This window comes from Podarcis raffonei, chromosome 2, assembly GCF_027172205.1.
Source record: "Podarcis raffonei isolate rPodRaf1 chromosome 2, rPodRaf1.pri, whole genome shotgun sequence".
Taxonomy (NCBI): Eukaryota; Metazoa; Chordata; class Lepidosauria; order Squamata; family Lacertidae; genus Podarcis; species Podarcis raffonei.
Window position 1 is genome coordinate 96,019,934 of NC_070603.1, and position 15,319 is coordinate 96,035,252.

At 42.3% G+C, this 15,319-nt stretch overlaps 1 protein-coding gene across 2 annotated transcripts in view; it reads right to left on the reverse strand.

Annotated features, from left to right (window-relative positions):
* Positions 1 to 11,649, reverse strand: part of PPP4R2 (protein phosphatase 4 regulatory subunit 2) — a 33,498-nt gene extending 21,849 nt beyond the window's left edge. Inside the window, exons 1-2 of one of the 2 annotated variants that reach the window (XM_053378182.1) lie at positions 11,361 to 11,649; positions 10,537 to 10,618 (exon numbers count right to left, since the gene is read on the reverse strand). In XM_053378182.1, the coding sequence (XP_053234157.1) occupies positions 10,537 to 10,618; positions 11,361 to 11,394 (116 nt within the window). In that variant the 5' untranslated portion in view covers positions 11,395 to 11,649. Of the gene's footprint in view, positions 1 to 5,815; positions 5,967 to 10,536; positions 10,619 to 11,360 lie in introns of those variants that run through there. The other variant, XM_053378183.1, reaches the window with a different exon arrangement.
* Between the last annotated feature and the right edge of the window lie 3,670 nt (positions 11,650 to 15,319).

The following is a 15,319-nucleotide window of genomic DNA, read 5'->3' on the forward strand; positions in this document are numbered from 1 at the left end:
GTGTTATTGCTCTGTTTGCTACTATGTTACATATTTCGTGGTTTTTATACTGTAAACTATCCTGCGATCCTTGTTTGAAGGGTAGTTTATAAATAACAACAGCTACTAAAACATAATAATTATAATGTAACAAGGCTGAGAAGAAAAAGGCAAAATGCGGATTTCTTTTTAACTAAATTTATATACTGCCTGATTGTAAGAGACCCTCTGAGTGCACATAGGAAGCATGCGCAGACTTCCCAGATCACAAGATGGCCTGTTGGTACTGCATGCACATGCGTGGGTTCTGTGCATATAAGGAAGAATAGTACCTCAACTTAAGCAGTACTAGGAATTAAGGCAAATTGATTTTAGTAGGGTTTCTTTTAATCTTTAAATAGGATAGGGAAGAATATTTTTCATTGTTATTGTCTTGTCAGTTGATAAACACTCTCAATATTTTGTATTTTAAAAACATTTAGGGCATCTTTGAAATTTTAATGTTTTATAAGTTCCTTAGAAACTTTTCTTGTAAAATGCACTGAAAATTATTATTATGTCCTTCATTTTATTTTTGAGTTTTTACTGGAAAAGGAAGTGTTAAATAAGTAAGGAAAACCACTAAGGGCTGTATCCAATGAAGTTGTACTTTTGCCACAACAATTTCCACTTGCACAACAGAAAAATGGCATCCACCCAATATATCCTGGTCCCCCCCTCCAAATAAGATCTGGGGGGGGCACATGGAGAGAGGAAGTTCTGCTGCTCAAACAGGATAATTTTGTCAAATACAACTTGAAATGTATGGCCAGCTCCATGCTAGAACCTGCAGAAGAAAACTTGCCAGTCAATTCGAAAAAAGGCAAAACAACACTATTAAGGTGTCTTCTCACAATATTTGAACTCCTAACTGCACTCAACAGTATCTGGGCAGCATAAGTAAACGTAAAATTGACAAATACCCACCATTGGCAGTTAATTTTGACCCATCTGGATATGCAAGCATTGAAAAGTACATTGAAAGTCCAACATGGTAGTCAAAAAACAGTAGTTAAAAAAAACCAACAGAAGTAAACAGATACAAGATAAACAAGTTGTTCATGTTCATTCTTAGAGTCAAATAAGTGCAGGAGAATGAAAGAGTATGAATTAGCATGCAAGTAAATTAGCATACATGAGAGGTGCTCTGATTGCTTCGTGTTTTGTCACATGCTGCTCTATAATTCACACCAGACACAATATGTGCAACTACAAGGAACATAAAATTGGGTAGAGCTTCAACTCACTGACATGTCCAGGCATGCAGTTTTATTTCCGATACAAACAAGAACTTCATTCAAAGATTGTGAAAATGCCTTTATACTTAAAGAAAGCTGTGTGAATCAGAACAACTTTTTACAATGCTCTTATTTCCTCATTAAGAATTAAGAGCAAAAATGAAAAATTCCACAAAACAAATTTTCAATAGTGTTTGGTACAGCAACCAGCTCTGAAACAGCAGCAAAAGCATTGGGGCTGTTCGCATTTTCAAAGCATCTATCACTTGAGGCTCATTTATGTGCAAGGAAATCCTCTAGTGCAAAAAAGCACAAAATGTGACATGCCTTTCACACATTCCCTTGAAATAATGTGGCTGATAAAACAGACTGACAGATTATAAATACATTCCCCACATGCACAGCCTTCAATTCAGAAGAACTGCACTGATGCTTCACTAGCAGCAAATTGGCAGCATTTTAAGTTTTAAAAAACTACATTTAAAAAGCATGTGCTCATTATCAGAAACCAACAATTTGATAATGGAAGCTGTTCAACAGTTCAGTTCAAAAAAATGTTCACGGTAAGAGAAAAGTTACTCTGCATCAAATACAAAAGTATCTGAAGCGATGTGAAGGTAACCAAAAAAACCACACCCTTTACTTTGTTTGCCCCCATCAACCACATGGTCACTACTGTTATTTATTGATGATGTGAAGTTTTACATGCTACCATGGGACCTAAGAATCATGGAGTTGGAAGAGATCCCAGGGATCATCTAGTCCAACCCCCTTCAATGCAGGAATATTTTGCCCAACGTGGGGCTTGAACCCATGACCCTGAAATTAAGAATCACATGTTCCACTGACTGAGCTATCCCCAGTATGTTCCAAAAAGCAGAGTGGTATCTCGATGTTATCCAAACTTTCAGTTTCTAAAATGAAATTACAGATATCCAGAGATTGGCAGATGTGGCCCTTCTTATTATGCCCTTAAATGGGGATAGATCACTGTGCTGTGACACAGGACAGGGTCATCTCTGTGACAGTGCTCCATCTACAGAATTCCTTCCTCCTAGGAGGTATGGTTAGCCTCGATTTTCATGGATTTCGAGAATCAACTGAAACACAATTTTCCACCCATTTCTGGTGATACCAATTTAGAGTCTACAAAGTTTTAGAGTATCATGTCTGCTACTGGATTTTCGTTGCATATGTTCTGTCCTATTGTTTTAAATTGCTGTTGTAAAACACCCTGGGATTCCTTTGAAGGAAGGGTGGTTTATAAGCTCAATAAATAATATAAGACAATACAGGTTTTGCATCCAAGTTGGATAATCTTCTTCTAAGAAACCTTGTCAAATAAGGATCCTGTAGTTAAAAGCCAGAACCCAAAGACATTATTATGCACACAGGAGAGACGTCCTCATGCATGAACCTTTGATCTATTGTTTTGGTAGCAATCATGTTTACACTGCCGAAGAAATCAAGCAAGTTTAAACTACACCGTGTGCTGCATGCTTCCCCAAAATGATGCCCACCAAATGCTTCAGATTACAACTCTCTCTTCATTCCTGATCACTGGCCATAGAGGCAATTGCTGAAAGGAGTTGGGAGTCTAACAGGTACTCCTAGGGAGCATAATTTTGCAACACTTGGCAGCTCAAGTCCTGTTTATCTACTTTCACATATGAACTTTAGCTTGCCTAAGATAGTTAACAACAATTAAATGCAGTCTTGTAAATAGTCACACCAACTAGTCATTCATGGGGTGTGAGAATCTTCCAACAAAGGAAGCTTTATGAAATTGGAAATGTTACCATCCCCCACTCCCTCCATACACTTCCAGGCAAATATTATTTATTGCATTTATAATTCATCTTTCCTTCAAGGAGCTCACACTTGCATAGATTGCTCTCCTCCCTATGTTATCCCCACAATGAGGTATGGTTAGGCTGAAAATCCAAGATCACCCAATGAACTTCATAACTGAGATATGAACCCTCATCTCCCAGGTCCCAGTCCAACACTCTAACCACAATGTTCCACAAATGACTAATGCAGGTGAGGATAAGAGAGCTACTATAATTTCCAAGGGAATAAGTTAATTTTGGGGGTTGTGTCTACATAACTGATTAAATGGGTGAATCCCTTTCCATACATAGTCTTAAAAAAAAGAAAAAAAGTTAGATGGATACCTATGAAGGCTAATCGCTTGCATATGTTTTACAGTGGTACCTCGGGTTACGTATCCCTCTGGATACATAATCTTCAGGTTGCGCAGAAGCATGCACAGAAGTGATCTGTGCGTCGCACACAGGCGATCTGCGTGCCACATGTGTGTGCGCAGAAGCACTCAGTTGTGCCTTGCGCGGGCACAGAACAGCACCTCCAGTTACAGACTTTTCGAGATACAGCCGGGCCTACGGAACAGATCCCATCCGTAACCAGAGGTACCACTGTATTGCTTTAAAACAGTGGGGGGAAGCAGTTCATTTTTTAAAAAATTCATAGTAAGTTTCCTAAAGAAGTACTGCTCTTAAGGTTTAAGGACAACAGCATATACCTTCAGTTTTGAAGTTGTATGAAGTCAAAGCAGTTACCAAGATTATCAACTTTGGATACTAGGGCTTAATTGATCCTTAGAGACAGGCAAACCACTTTTTGAAAAAGACCCTTCTTCTGTGCAGCTACATGTAAAACTACATTGGAAGCACAACTTGAGGCAGGCATTTTTTCTTTGGAAACATTCCTTGTAATATGTTACTGGCCTCACCTATATTTATCCTCTTGGCTAAAATTTGTTAATAACCAACATACCATTGGCTACTCACTATCCCATTTTCTGACACCTGGGTTAGAAAAAGAAACAACTACATTAAATTTCTAGCTATTAACTTGCAAAATTAATTAGCTTGGAAAAAAGGGTTTGCTCACTACTGTACCTTGATCTACAACAGGGGTTTGCAAACTGATCTGAAGACCAGCAGTGACCAACCAGTTTCATTCGGTGGTCAATGACATGTATATGAATTTGTGGTTGAAGACAGGACATGGCATGTCCATCACATTTAAATTCATATACATTTAAATTGTATTTTTAGCTTTTTATATTTTATGTTGTATTTTATTGCATTATAATTTGAATTCTTTGGAATTCAAGTTGTAATTCAATACAATATATAAGAAATGAAAAATCCATTGTTTTACCATAAGCAGTTACGAAAAGTTGATTTATCATGCTGCCCTGGCATTTAATAGTTTGTCCTTGTGAAAGTGGCTCAGCTTTCCAATGCTCTTCTATACTGTAATGTTTATAAGAATATAAACTACTTTATCTCCCAAGTACTTTCCTTACACTTGGGGAACTCAGATGAATTTTATGTTTCAATTTTAATGACAGGCACTAACCCCAAAATTAATGAAAATATAGCAAAGTCCCTTGCTGTAGCCATTAAAACTAGACCACAGCTAGATGATTTCAGAGTTAAAGATGTCTGCATTTTTAAACTACTTTTGATTGCTCGTGGATTTTGTTATACTCTTATTTTAAAGGCACAATATGTGTGCATTCATGCTATATTTCTTTGCTATGGTTGTCTTAACACTATATTGTATCTGCTGTTTATGGTCTGAAGACCAAATAAACTAAACCGAGTGACTGAAATTTTGTACTTTTTTTGAATTGTTGTTATGGCTTAACACCACAGTTAAACATACACATTTACTATCTGTTTATCTTCCTTCAAAATGTCTGCAGAATGCATTGTACAAGTCTAACCAATAGCATCAACAAAGCATTAATTTTTTGAAGTCTGTGTGTCAGACAATAACTGGCTTTATGAACAGGTCTTGCCTCAAGCTTTGCTATGCCTCCACCAAGTTTCCAGAACAATCATTTTTCCTAACTGATTAACCCATGGAAACCAGTAAGTGCATTATCTGTTGTTAAAGCAGGCCCTACTTCTATTCAATGTACTTCCTAATAATGCACAACACATTCCTATTCAAACTGTTGAAAGGGAACTGCACATCTTCATCCTATGAACCCTTGCAGCACAGATACACAATTCTCAGTGAGGTTACAAGCCTTTGCCTAGCCTGTTTCACTTCAAAGTACAGGCCTCACCTTCAAAGGCTTCATTCCAACATGCATATCTCATGTGTGCATGCCCCAACCCACATAGCACATAGACATGACACACAGGGGGTGGGGGAAGGAAACAAGAAAGCAGACACAGATCCCTCAGCAGGACCCACTTCCTCCCCAGTTTCTGCCTCCTTACTCTCTCTATGCTTCCCTGCCCTCACTTTTACTGGCTGTATTCCTGCCACTATCTTCAAGGTTCAAGAACCAAGTCTCAAGGAGGTCCCAGTATGGCCACTAAGCATGGTAGCATCGGATTTATAAGATCCGAGGTCTCTGCAATCCTTCTGCCCTGATGAGCACTGGTAAAGAAAAAAGGGACCTTTCCTTTGGTACAACAGTGGTGACAATATTGGTGGCTACACTAAAGAAATCGGGGGAGGGAGGAGAAAATGCAGCCCCCTGTGCAGTTAAAGGGGATGTCTCTGCTCACTGAATCAGATGGTGAGGAGGGAAAGGGGAATGAATGGAATTCTGCCATGATGGGGCTCCAAGCTGCCCCCTCCCCACATCGCAGCTACTGGAAACAGCCAAAGACAAGGCTACGACCGACCGTGTGCAGTGTTCAAGAGGGCTCAAGAAATCCTGTGAATACAGAAATTTACCACTTAAAATCAGAGCAGACTCTTGGGGAAAGCTTGAATGAAAACAGAGGAAAGCACAAAATAGCACTGGGGCACTCAGCTAAGACTGTAAGACCCACAAATAATGCCACAAACCACTCACATCCCCCATATTATTAAATCAAAAAGAAAGTGTGGTCTTTGCAGTCCACTGAAACTGTCTTGGGGGGCATATATGGTCTATGAGGCACAGGTTTGCCACCTCTTTTATTATACAACCCTTTTTCGTGGTTGACATGTATACAATCATTTGTATACATGCCAACCATCAACAGAACATTCTTCTATCGGGAAATTCTCAGGTGTTTCTTAAAACAAAACAAAAACTTAACAGCTACATTTTCAATACTTGTCCACTACAGTGGACTTTCAACCAACAGGCTAATATTCATTAAAGAGGTACAACTATAATCCTGAAAATATGTCCTGGCATTTTATCCGGAATGCTAATGTAGTTTAAGGTTACCAAAATGTTAAGATGCTAGATATGAACTTTCTAAAGCCAAACTGTCAAAGATGACTAATTCTGATACCAAAGCAAATAAACAAATAAAATTTGTTAAGGAAGGCCACATAGGATTCAGGCTACTATTAAGTATATAAATAAGAAATACAGGCAATGACCATTTAGTGTGCATTCAAATAAGGCGCGACCGTGCACATGTGCACCGCTGCGAACATGGAAATGGCAGGGAAAAGGGGCATAATGGGTGAGCTTATACATGCTCCACCATTGCACAAAATGACCCAAAACATAACCCCTGCACAAATCAAGGGTTGCCTGTATGCAAGCTTTTACAATCACTGTTCCATTCTATCATACTGACACAAATTTTAATAGACATTGGCTAATATCCAAAATTGTGTGAGATTTAGTAGTCCACAAGCTTAACATGAATCCACAATGTGATGCAGCAGCATAAAAAAGATAATACTATTCTAGGCTGCAACAACAGAAGTATGATGTTAAAATCAAGGGAAGCAATAGTACCGCTCTTGGTCAGACCACACCAGGAACACTGTGTTCAATTTTGGGCACAATTTTGACAAGCTGAAACGTTCAGAGAAGGGTGACGAAGATGATCAAGTGTCTGGAAACCAAGCCTTATGAGGAACAGCTGAGGGAATTCAGTATTGGGTATGTTTAGCATGAAAAAGAAAAGACTGGGAGGAGATATGATAATCAAATTCAAATATATAAAAGGTTGTCACATGGAAGATGGAGCAAGCTTGTTTTCTTCTGCTCTGGAGGGTAGGACTCAAACCAATGAATTTAAGATACAAGAAAGGAGATTCCAACAAAACATCAGGTAGAACTTCCTGATGGTAAGAGCTGTTCCAATAGTGGAACAGAAACAGACTCCCTCAGAAAGTGATGGACTCTCCTTCCTTGCAGGGCTTTAAGCAGAGGGTGGGTGGCCATCTGTCACAGATGCTTAAATGGAGTTTCCTGCATTGCAGGGGGTTGAACTAAATGACCCTTGGGCCACCTTTCCATCTCTACAACTCTATGCTTCTATGACTCTTGCTTCTGCAATGGGACTTCCCCGTCCTCCTGTCCACATCCATACAATTCTGCTCTGGAAGGTTCTCCAAGCCACGGGAGAAGATTTGGGAAGGATGCCTTGGGGATGAGAAGAGAACTCATCACGCGTGTAGAGACATAATTGTCTGGCATCCATTGCATTAAACTGATCCTGCAACCGACACTGTCAACAGTTAACCATGGAAGGATGACAAAAAACAAAACAACGAAGTTTAAACTGGTGCAGCTAAGTATAGCAAAATAATGTCTTTGTAGTTTAGTTTGAATATATATTAGAGTAAGACATGAGCAACTTTCTTTTGTTATTGAGCTTGAACCCTTTAATTCAAAGAGCCAAATAAAACTGATGACGTCAGCTTTCCCTAGAAACCAGTCACAAAGGGAAGTAAAGCTTCTCTGGTAAGCTAGACATAAACTCTAAAAGGATACTCACTGAAATAAACATTCCTTGCTGAAGCCTGCATCTTGCATTACCCTCCCCCACTAGGATAGCTTGGGAGCAAGAAAATTTGCACTCGCTAACAGTGCACACTGGAGACCTTTCCCCTTCATGCTAAATAGTGAGACAATAAGGAAGTCAGGGAAGCTCTAGAGAAGTGAAGTATATAAGCAGTCTATAACTTAAATAATAATAAATAATACAGGAAAGAAAAACTTAAGATACATAAAAAGTGTGTTAAATAACTGTGCTTCCTCATCTTTTCTACTGCAGCCTTAGAGAAGGGCTGCAGCTCAGTGTCAGAGCCTTTGCATGTAGAAAGACAGTTTCAATCCCTGGCATTTCCAGGAAAGGTTGGGAAAGACTGCTGCCTGAAACCCTGAAAATCCACAGCTGGTCAAGTCAGTGTACTATGCAATAGTGAGCAAGATGGGTCAATGGTGTGACTCTGTGTAAGGCAGCTTCCTATGGTCCTTACCACCTCTCTAGTCTTCTGTTGTCTCATCTTTCCCACCCACCCCCTCACCTTTCTTGTTGCTCTGACCACATAAAGCTCCTCCTTAAATTCCTATCCTGACTTCCTGTACTCTCTTGGTATCCAGCATGAGCTTCTCATATTTATCTTCAATTCCTACCATGGCCTTGCCCCACACCTCTTCACTGTCTGCATTGTGCACCATCAAATTATTCCCCAGTTTACTTCTTGTTACCCTTATGCATGGAACTACCTCCCAGAACACCGGAAATGCACCAAATCCCTCCTCAAAACTCATTTTTTGAGACTCCTTTGGGAATAAACTTAGCTATAGCAGGGTATGGGATTAGACATTAGAGTGTTAAATATGTGTAATTGAAATAAATATTTATTTCTCCTCTAATTAATCCTATCAATTATTGCCTCTTCCTCTACTGTCCCTTTGTCCTGAATTAGTCTGTAACCCCCTTGAGACAAGGACTTGTACTTTATAAAGGACCATGCAGAGTGATGACACTATAGTAACAACAATAAATGTTATTTTAGATATTAAATAACACACAACTGACCATATTGCCTCAAGCCAGACATATGTGCCAAAAGTAGTATAAGAAGCAGGGATTTGCATCACACCGGTTTAAAGAGAAGCAGGAGAGCCCAGGAGCATCGTTGACAAGCGCCCTGGGCAGCTGGCACCCTAGACTACTACAAATGACCTGCATGCTGTCCCATGCACAGGACTATGCCAATCTCCACTACCCACACTCTCTAAAATGGAAGGGATCCAAATTCAACCTCACTGCTTCTGGAAACTGATGTAGTGGGCAGGGCTGGAAGTTGTTACAAGGTACAAGATAAAACGGGGATACAAGGGAGACCACCAGAATAGAAGCCACTGCCTGGTTGTGTGGGATGATATGAACAAGTATGAAATAAGTATTGTTCTGAGAGATCTAGGAAAACCAAGCACTTGGTTTTACCTCGAATCCCAGTCCTGTAGATCCCAGGCACATGGCTAGCCATTCTGGAAGGAAGAAATGTCCTTTCAAAGGGCTGGTTAGAGAAGGAGGGCTGCCAATAAATTATCCTCCTGGGCAAATAAGAGCAATTCAAATAATAGTAGGCATTCTCATCTTAACAAATAAACAACTGTAATTCTGCTCGGAAACATTTTAATCATTTAAAAAAAAACCTATGCAGTCGTGGATATCTTATCTAGTAGAGAGGGATTTGCTCCCTGATTTCGTAGAGATTAGAGGGAAGTGGTGTGGAGGAAAAAGGCAGACCAACAGAAAAGCATAGATATTTGCCTTGGGACTGAAGGTGACCAACAAAGGCTTGGGAAGTGTGGTTAAGTACACTTCTGGATCAAGATGCACTGGCACAAAACAGCTACTGTGTGAACTCCCAATGTGCTGGTAACTAAAGTAGAACTGTCTCAAAATTCATTTAGGTTTACCAAACAGGGCCAGCACTGCCCCAACACACAATTACAACCTTCTGGGGGGAAACAGTATCTTATGCTAGCTAGTGAATCAAGAGCTATTAAAGAACAGAAAGTCATCATTTGTGTACAGCTGTATGCAGGAAGCATCACACTGGGGCTTCTTGTGTGAAAACTTGAACCAAACTTAGAAGAGGCTTGAGACCCAACATCTGTACTTTTCATTAACTCGCAATTCGAAAAACTGATTGCAAAACACATGCTTTTCTGGTTTCTGACTATAAAAGCAGAGGTCAGAAGTGTGGATGGTTGTCTTCTTAAAAGGAAAAAACAGCAGGCTTAATGTACTCAGTAGGATCAATTAAGGCTGACAAGCGATACTATAAGGAAGCACAGGGACTTAGATAATTCTCAGTCTTCAATTAATGTGCAGCAACTTTTAAGTCTGGAAGTAAGTTACCCGAACAGAAAAACTTGAGAATCTCAGATTGCAGAGTTCTTAGTGTAGAATTCTGTAGAAACTTAACTGATTAAGTATTCCTATAATGGAAAAACACTTGGTTACTAACTTTCTGTCATGTCCAAAACCACACCAAGAAGCTGTTAGTCAATTAAAAAATCACTCACATTGTCTCTCCAGTCTTGGCAACATGACAAAGAAACTGATCCAATACAGGACACACTTCCTTCTTCCCCCTCTTTTCAAAATCTGCAAAAAGGTAAAGAAAAACGGGAGAAAGGTTATTAAGGAGCAAAAGAAACACACACTCACTCCCACACACAAAAGGCCAGGGCCTTACAGGCCTCCAAAGGACAACATATACACTTCAATGACTGGAAAGTTCATATCCAACTTCCCTTTCAAAGCCGGTTTCTCATACTAGGCCACCTGCCTCAGGTGAGGTGAAAGCTGTAGCCAGTGTAAACCAGAGATTTCTTGTGGGTGGGGTTGGAGGTGGGGCTGGGGGATTATGGAAGCAGAAAGTAGCAGGAAATGGGAAAGGGAAAGGAAACGGGGAACCCATTGGGGACCACGGACTGTGGAGAAGAAACAGTTCACGTTAAGAGTGGAGAGGGATCTCCGAGGGCCTTTTTAAGGGGGGGGATCCAGATAGAAGGAAGGCGGTGGGGGAGGAGGAGACAGAGAAACCTCTGGGTCCTTTCAGGATCCCCATACCACCACCCTCACCCCAGAAATTAGGGGCCTGGAAAGCAAGACTGATCAGACTCTGACTAGACTTCCTCCACATCCACACACAGCTTTTCTTTTCCTTTTTTTACAGGTCATCTTGCCCCCCCCCATCCCCTTCTCTTCCCTCAGGGCTTCCTCTACAACCTCTCACATTTTTTTGAGGGGTGTGGGTGGGTGGGTTACCCCGGGGTCACCTCTTCCCTACGTGACCCCGGGGTAACCAACCCCCCCAACCCATCAAAAAACAAGCAGCCCTCACCTTTCAGCGCCTCCTGCAGCCTCTCGATATCCATGATCCGCTGCTGCCTCCTTTTCTTCTTCCACCACCACCTCCTCCTCCTCCTCCTGCCCCCCGGGCCCTCACGGGAAGCAGGCACCAGCAGCCGCGGGAGCGACGGCCTCCACCACAGACAGAGACGAGAGAGAGAGAGAGAGAGAGAAACACAGAAACGCCGGCGGCCGGGCTCAGCAACCTTCCAACATGGCGCCCAGGCCGTCGCCGTGCGCGCTCCCGACACCCTCTCGCAAGCGCACCGAAACAAGCCTCTCCTCTTCCCGCCGGGGCGGGGGCGCGCTCGAGAGAGGAGGAGGAGGTGGCGGCGGGGGAGGGGCCGCGGTCATGACGTCACCACCCAGCCATGGGGGGGTGGGGCAAACAAGTCGAGCAGGGAGAGCCGCATCGCCGGCAAAGCAGCTCGGCTTTGGATTGGTCGGAAGGCGCGCTTTTCACGTTCGGCTCGCCCCGCCCTCTCTCCCGGCTGCGTCACGTTCCGAGATGGAAACGTGCGGCTTTTCTCTCTCTCGGCACCTCTCCCGCCTCGCTAGTGTTTTGGGTGCGGGGTGGCGTCGGGCGTTACGTCGGCCTCCCTTTAGCAGACACGACCCTTCTCCACTCCAGTTCACAGACAAGGGTCTTTCCCCTTTCGGTGCCCCCCAAAGCACCCACATGTGCTCGTCCCGGTTTTTTGCGTGAGCTGAAATAAAACAACCGTCAGAATATAATGGCGCATAGCCTTGCAGATTAAGGACGGAGCTACACAGGAGAGGGGATTTCACGCTGGATGGCGCTAAAATTATTTCGACAGTCTATAAAGTTGTAAAACTTGAGGGCAGCTGAACGTCAGTTCTTGCATCATTCTATACCTGGAATTCGTTCACTGTTTCATGAATGGTGCTGAGTAGTGAGACTCATCACAGACACACACAGCATTTTTTGTAATTGGTTTTCGTTGTGTAATGGCCTGTGATGGGCAGAGATAGATTTGTTATATACTGTACCACCATTCATCACTAGACCACAGGAAGGTTTGCAGCATAAAACACAAAATACATAATGTATTGAGAGTAAAATCAAAAGACAACACCCCAAGTGCTTTGAAAGGCCATAGATTGATGAATAGCAGCTACAGCATCCAGCTAATTCTATAACACGGGCTGGAAAGAGGATTATTTACTATCATAGTTATGGAGGCAAGCAAGGGTTCTGTAAATTACTATTTCTCCCTCACTATATCAGACTCAGGCCTAGTTGGCAGGCACATGAGGTTGTAAATCTTGAGTGGATTCACAGGGCTGGCCCACCCATGAGGCAAGGTGAGGTGACTGCCTCAGGTGGCAGGATCCACAGGGGCAGCAGATCCCAGTGTAGATCTTTATCCACCCCCCCCCCTTTGTTCTTGCTGTAGATTTTCACTCACCCCTTCACCTCCAGGGCCAAACTGTCTTGGGCCAGCTCTGCCTATTCAGGTTGAATATACAGTATCTGTCTGTCTGTCTGTCTGTCTGTCTGTAAACAGAAAATGTCATCAGAACGGTTCTAGTCTGGCTATCAGCCTGCCAGTCTATTTTCCATAAGCAGTTATTTTTTTGTATGAAATAACATTGCATAAAGAGAGTCCCAAGTCAGCCTGTGGTGGTATTAGCCAGACACAGATTTGCTGCCACATCTTCTGATTTGTGGTGATAGGCTTTAATAACCTTCTTATATACCCAGTGCTTAATTTCTAAAATAACAACCATAGGAGCTTATGGACTGTGATGGACAGAGATAAAGTAAAGTACCCTTGGAATGTAAATCCTGCTCTTATCCCTTGATAAGTAAAGCCTACTGTCAATCCTAAATGTGCTGACTGATTATTTAAAATCAATAATAAATGGAAGGCCATTTTGTATTTTTAAAGAAAACAGGTCCCTGGATTAAGCTCCAATGCATCCCAGTATCAAATTAAGCACCATTTATACCGCAGTGCCTTCCATTTCACTCCACACATAAACAACACATTTATGATCAGCACCATGGTGATTGCATCAGGGGCTGAATTGTCTCCTCTCATACCTGTGAGTTCATAACACACACACACAAGCATAGACACACAGTTTAGGGGCTGGCCACAGTCAATTATAGTAGGACCACATTTATAGTAGACTGCAAGAACCTTTTAATGAAAGTGAAAATAGAGTGCAAAATGTGGTCTGGAGCTCAACATAAAAAAAACTAAGATCATGGACACTAGTCCCATCAACTCCTGGCAAATAGAAGGAGAAGAAATGGAGGCAGTGAGACATTTTACTTTCTTGGGTTCCATGATCACTGCAGATGGTGACAGCAGTCACGAAATTAAAAGACGCCTGCTTTCTGGGAGAAAAGCAATGACAAACCTAGACAGCATCTTAAAAAGCAGAGACATCACCTTGCCAACAAAGGTCCATATTGTTAAAGCTATGGTTTTCCCAGTAGTGATGTATGGAAGTAAGAGCTGGACCATAAAAAAGGCTGACTGCCAAAGAATTGGTGCTTTTGAATTATGGTGCTGGAGGAGACTCTTGAGAGTCCCATGGACTGCAAGAAGATCAAACCTCTCCATTCTTAAGGAAATCAGCCCTGAGTGCTCACTGGAAGGACAGATCCTGAAGCTGAGGCTCCAATACTTTGGCCACCTCATGAGAAGAGAAGACTCCCTAGAAAAGACCCTGATGTTGGGAAAGATGGAGGGCACAAGGAGAAGGGGACGACAGAGGATGAGATGGTTGCACAGTGTTCTTGAAGCTACCAACATGAGTTTTACCAAACTGCAGGAGGCAGTGGAATACAGGAGTGCCTGGCACGCTCTGGTCCACGGGGTCATGAAGAGTCGGACACAACTAAACAACAACAAACAACAGCAAGCATTACTGATGTCATCTGAGACCCTGTCTGTTAGCTGATTGGTAGCACAGACAGCTTTGTTTTTAGTAATGAAGCTTCAATTAGATCTTTAGTGATCTTTGACCTGAACTGGCCTAGGACAGTTTTCTTCCAAGTACAACATAGGACCTTCCACATATACAAGGACTGAATTAGGTTCCTGCTATTTCCATTGAGCCCTATAATTTATTGAGACCCTGCATGAGAGCAGCCAGTCTCCAACATCAAAAGAGTTTGCTTATAACTGGGGAGGGAAAACTCCTCCTAGGTTCATCTAGCTCTATGGATTCTCTTCTGGTGGCTCTGGTGCAGTCCCCTACCGATACCAGAGTCTGTGTAATGGTGCTTGTGACCCTTTGCTGTTGAGGTAAAATCCACATATCCTTCTGCCGAGACAAAATAGCAGGTCACATGTAATTTTAATTTAGTAAGGCCGAAAGAAGGGGGGGCCCGCAAGCTAGTGCTTGAAATTGGTAATTTATAGTACAATCCTATCTGTGCCTACTCAGAAGCAAGTTCTATTAAATTCAGTGGAGCCTAGGGGGGCACATCATGCTCCTTCTGGGGTAGTTGTTCACCTTTGGTCCCTACTCTGTACTCAGCTCTCACCTGTGGCTCCTAGGTGTCAGCATGTGATAGTGACCATACCCAGGGAAACAGCTTTGGCTGGCCAGCTAAACCAAGTGAGGATAGCTGATGGGTCTCAAACCCTCAGTGAGTTAGGAGCTTCCTCTGCATGTAAAGACCGGCTCCAGTGGATTGAACCGATGAGACAATAGTGGGTCCAATGGTCAAGAAGGTGGTTTCTGCATGTGCTGTAGAGGGAAGTGAGGGGCAAATGGGGCATGTCAACCTGGGAAGGTAACCCACATAGGAGAAGGAAAACTCTAGTCCTAAACCTCTGCTGCCTCGCAGGATATTTTCAGGAGGGGGAAATGTTAAAGAGTAAACCCTATACAAATACAGAGTGGAGTCCCCAGGATGGTTGGATGGAGTCTTGTACATCTCCTTCTGGCAACTCCTGCAGTCAAGCT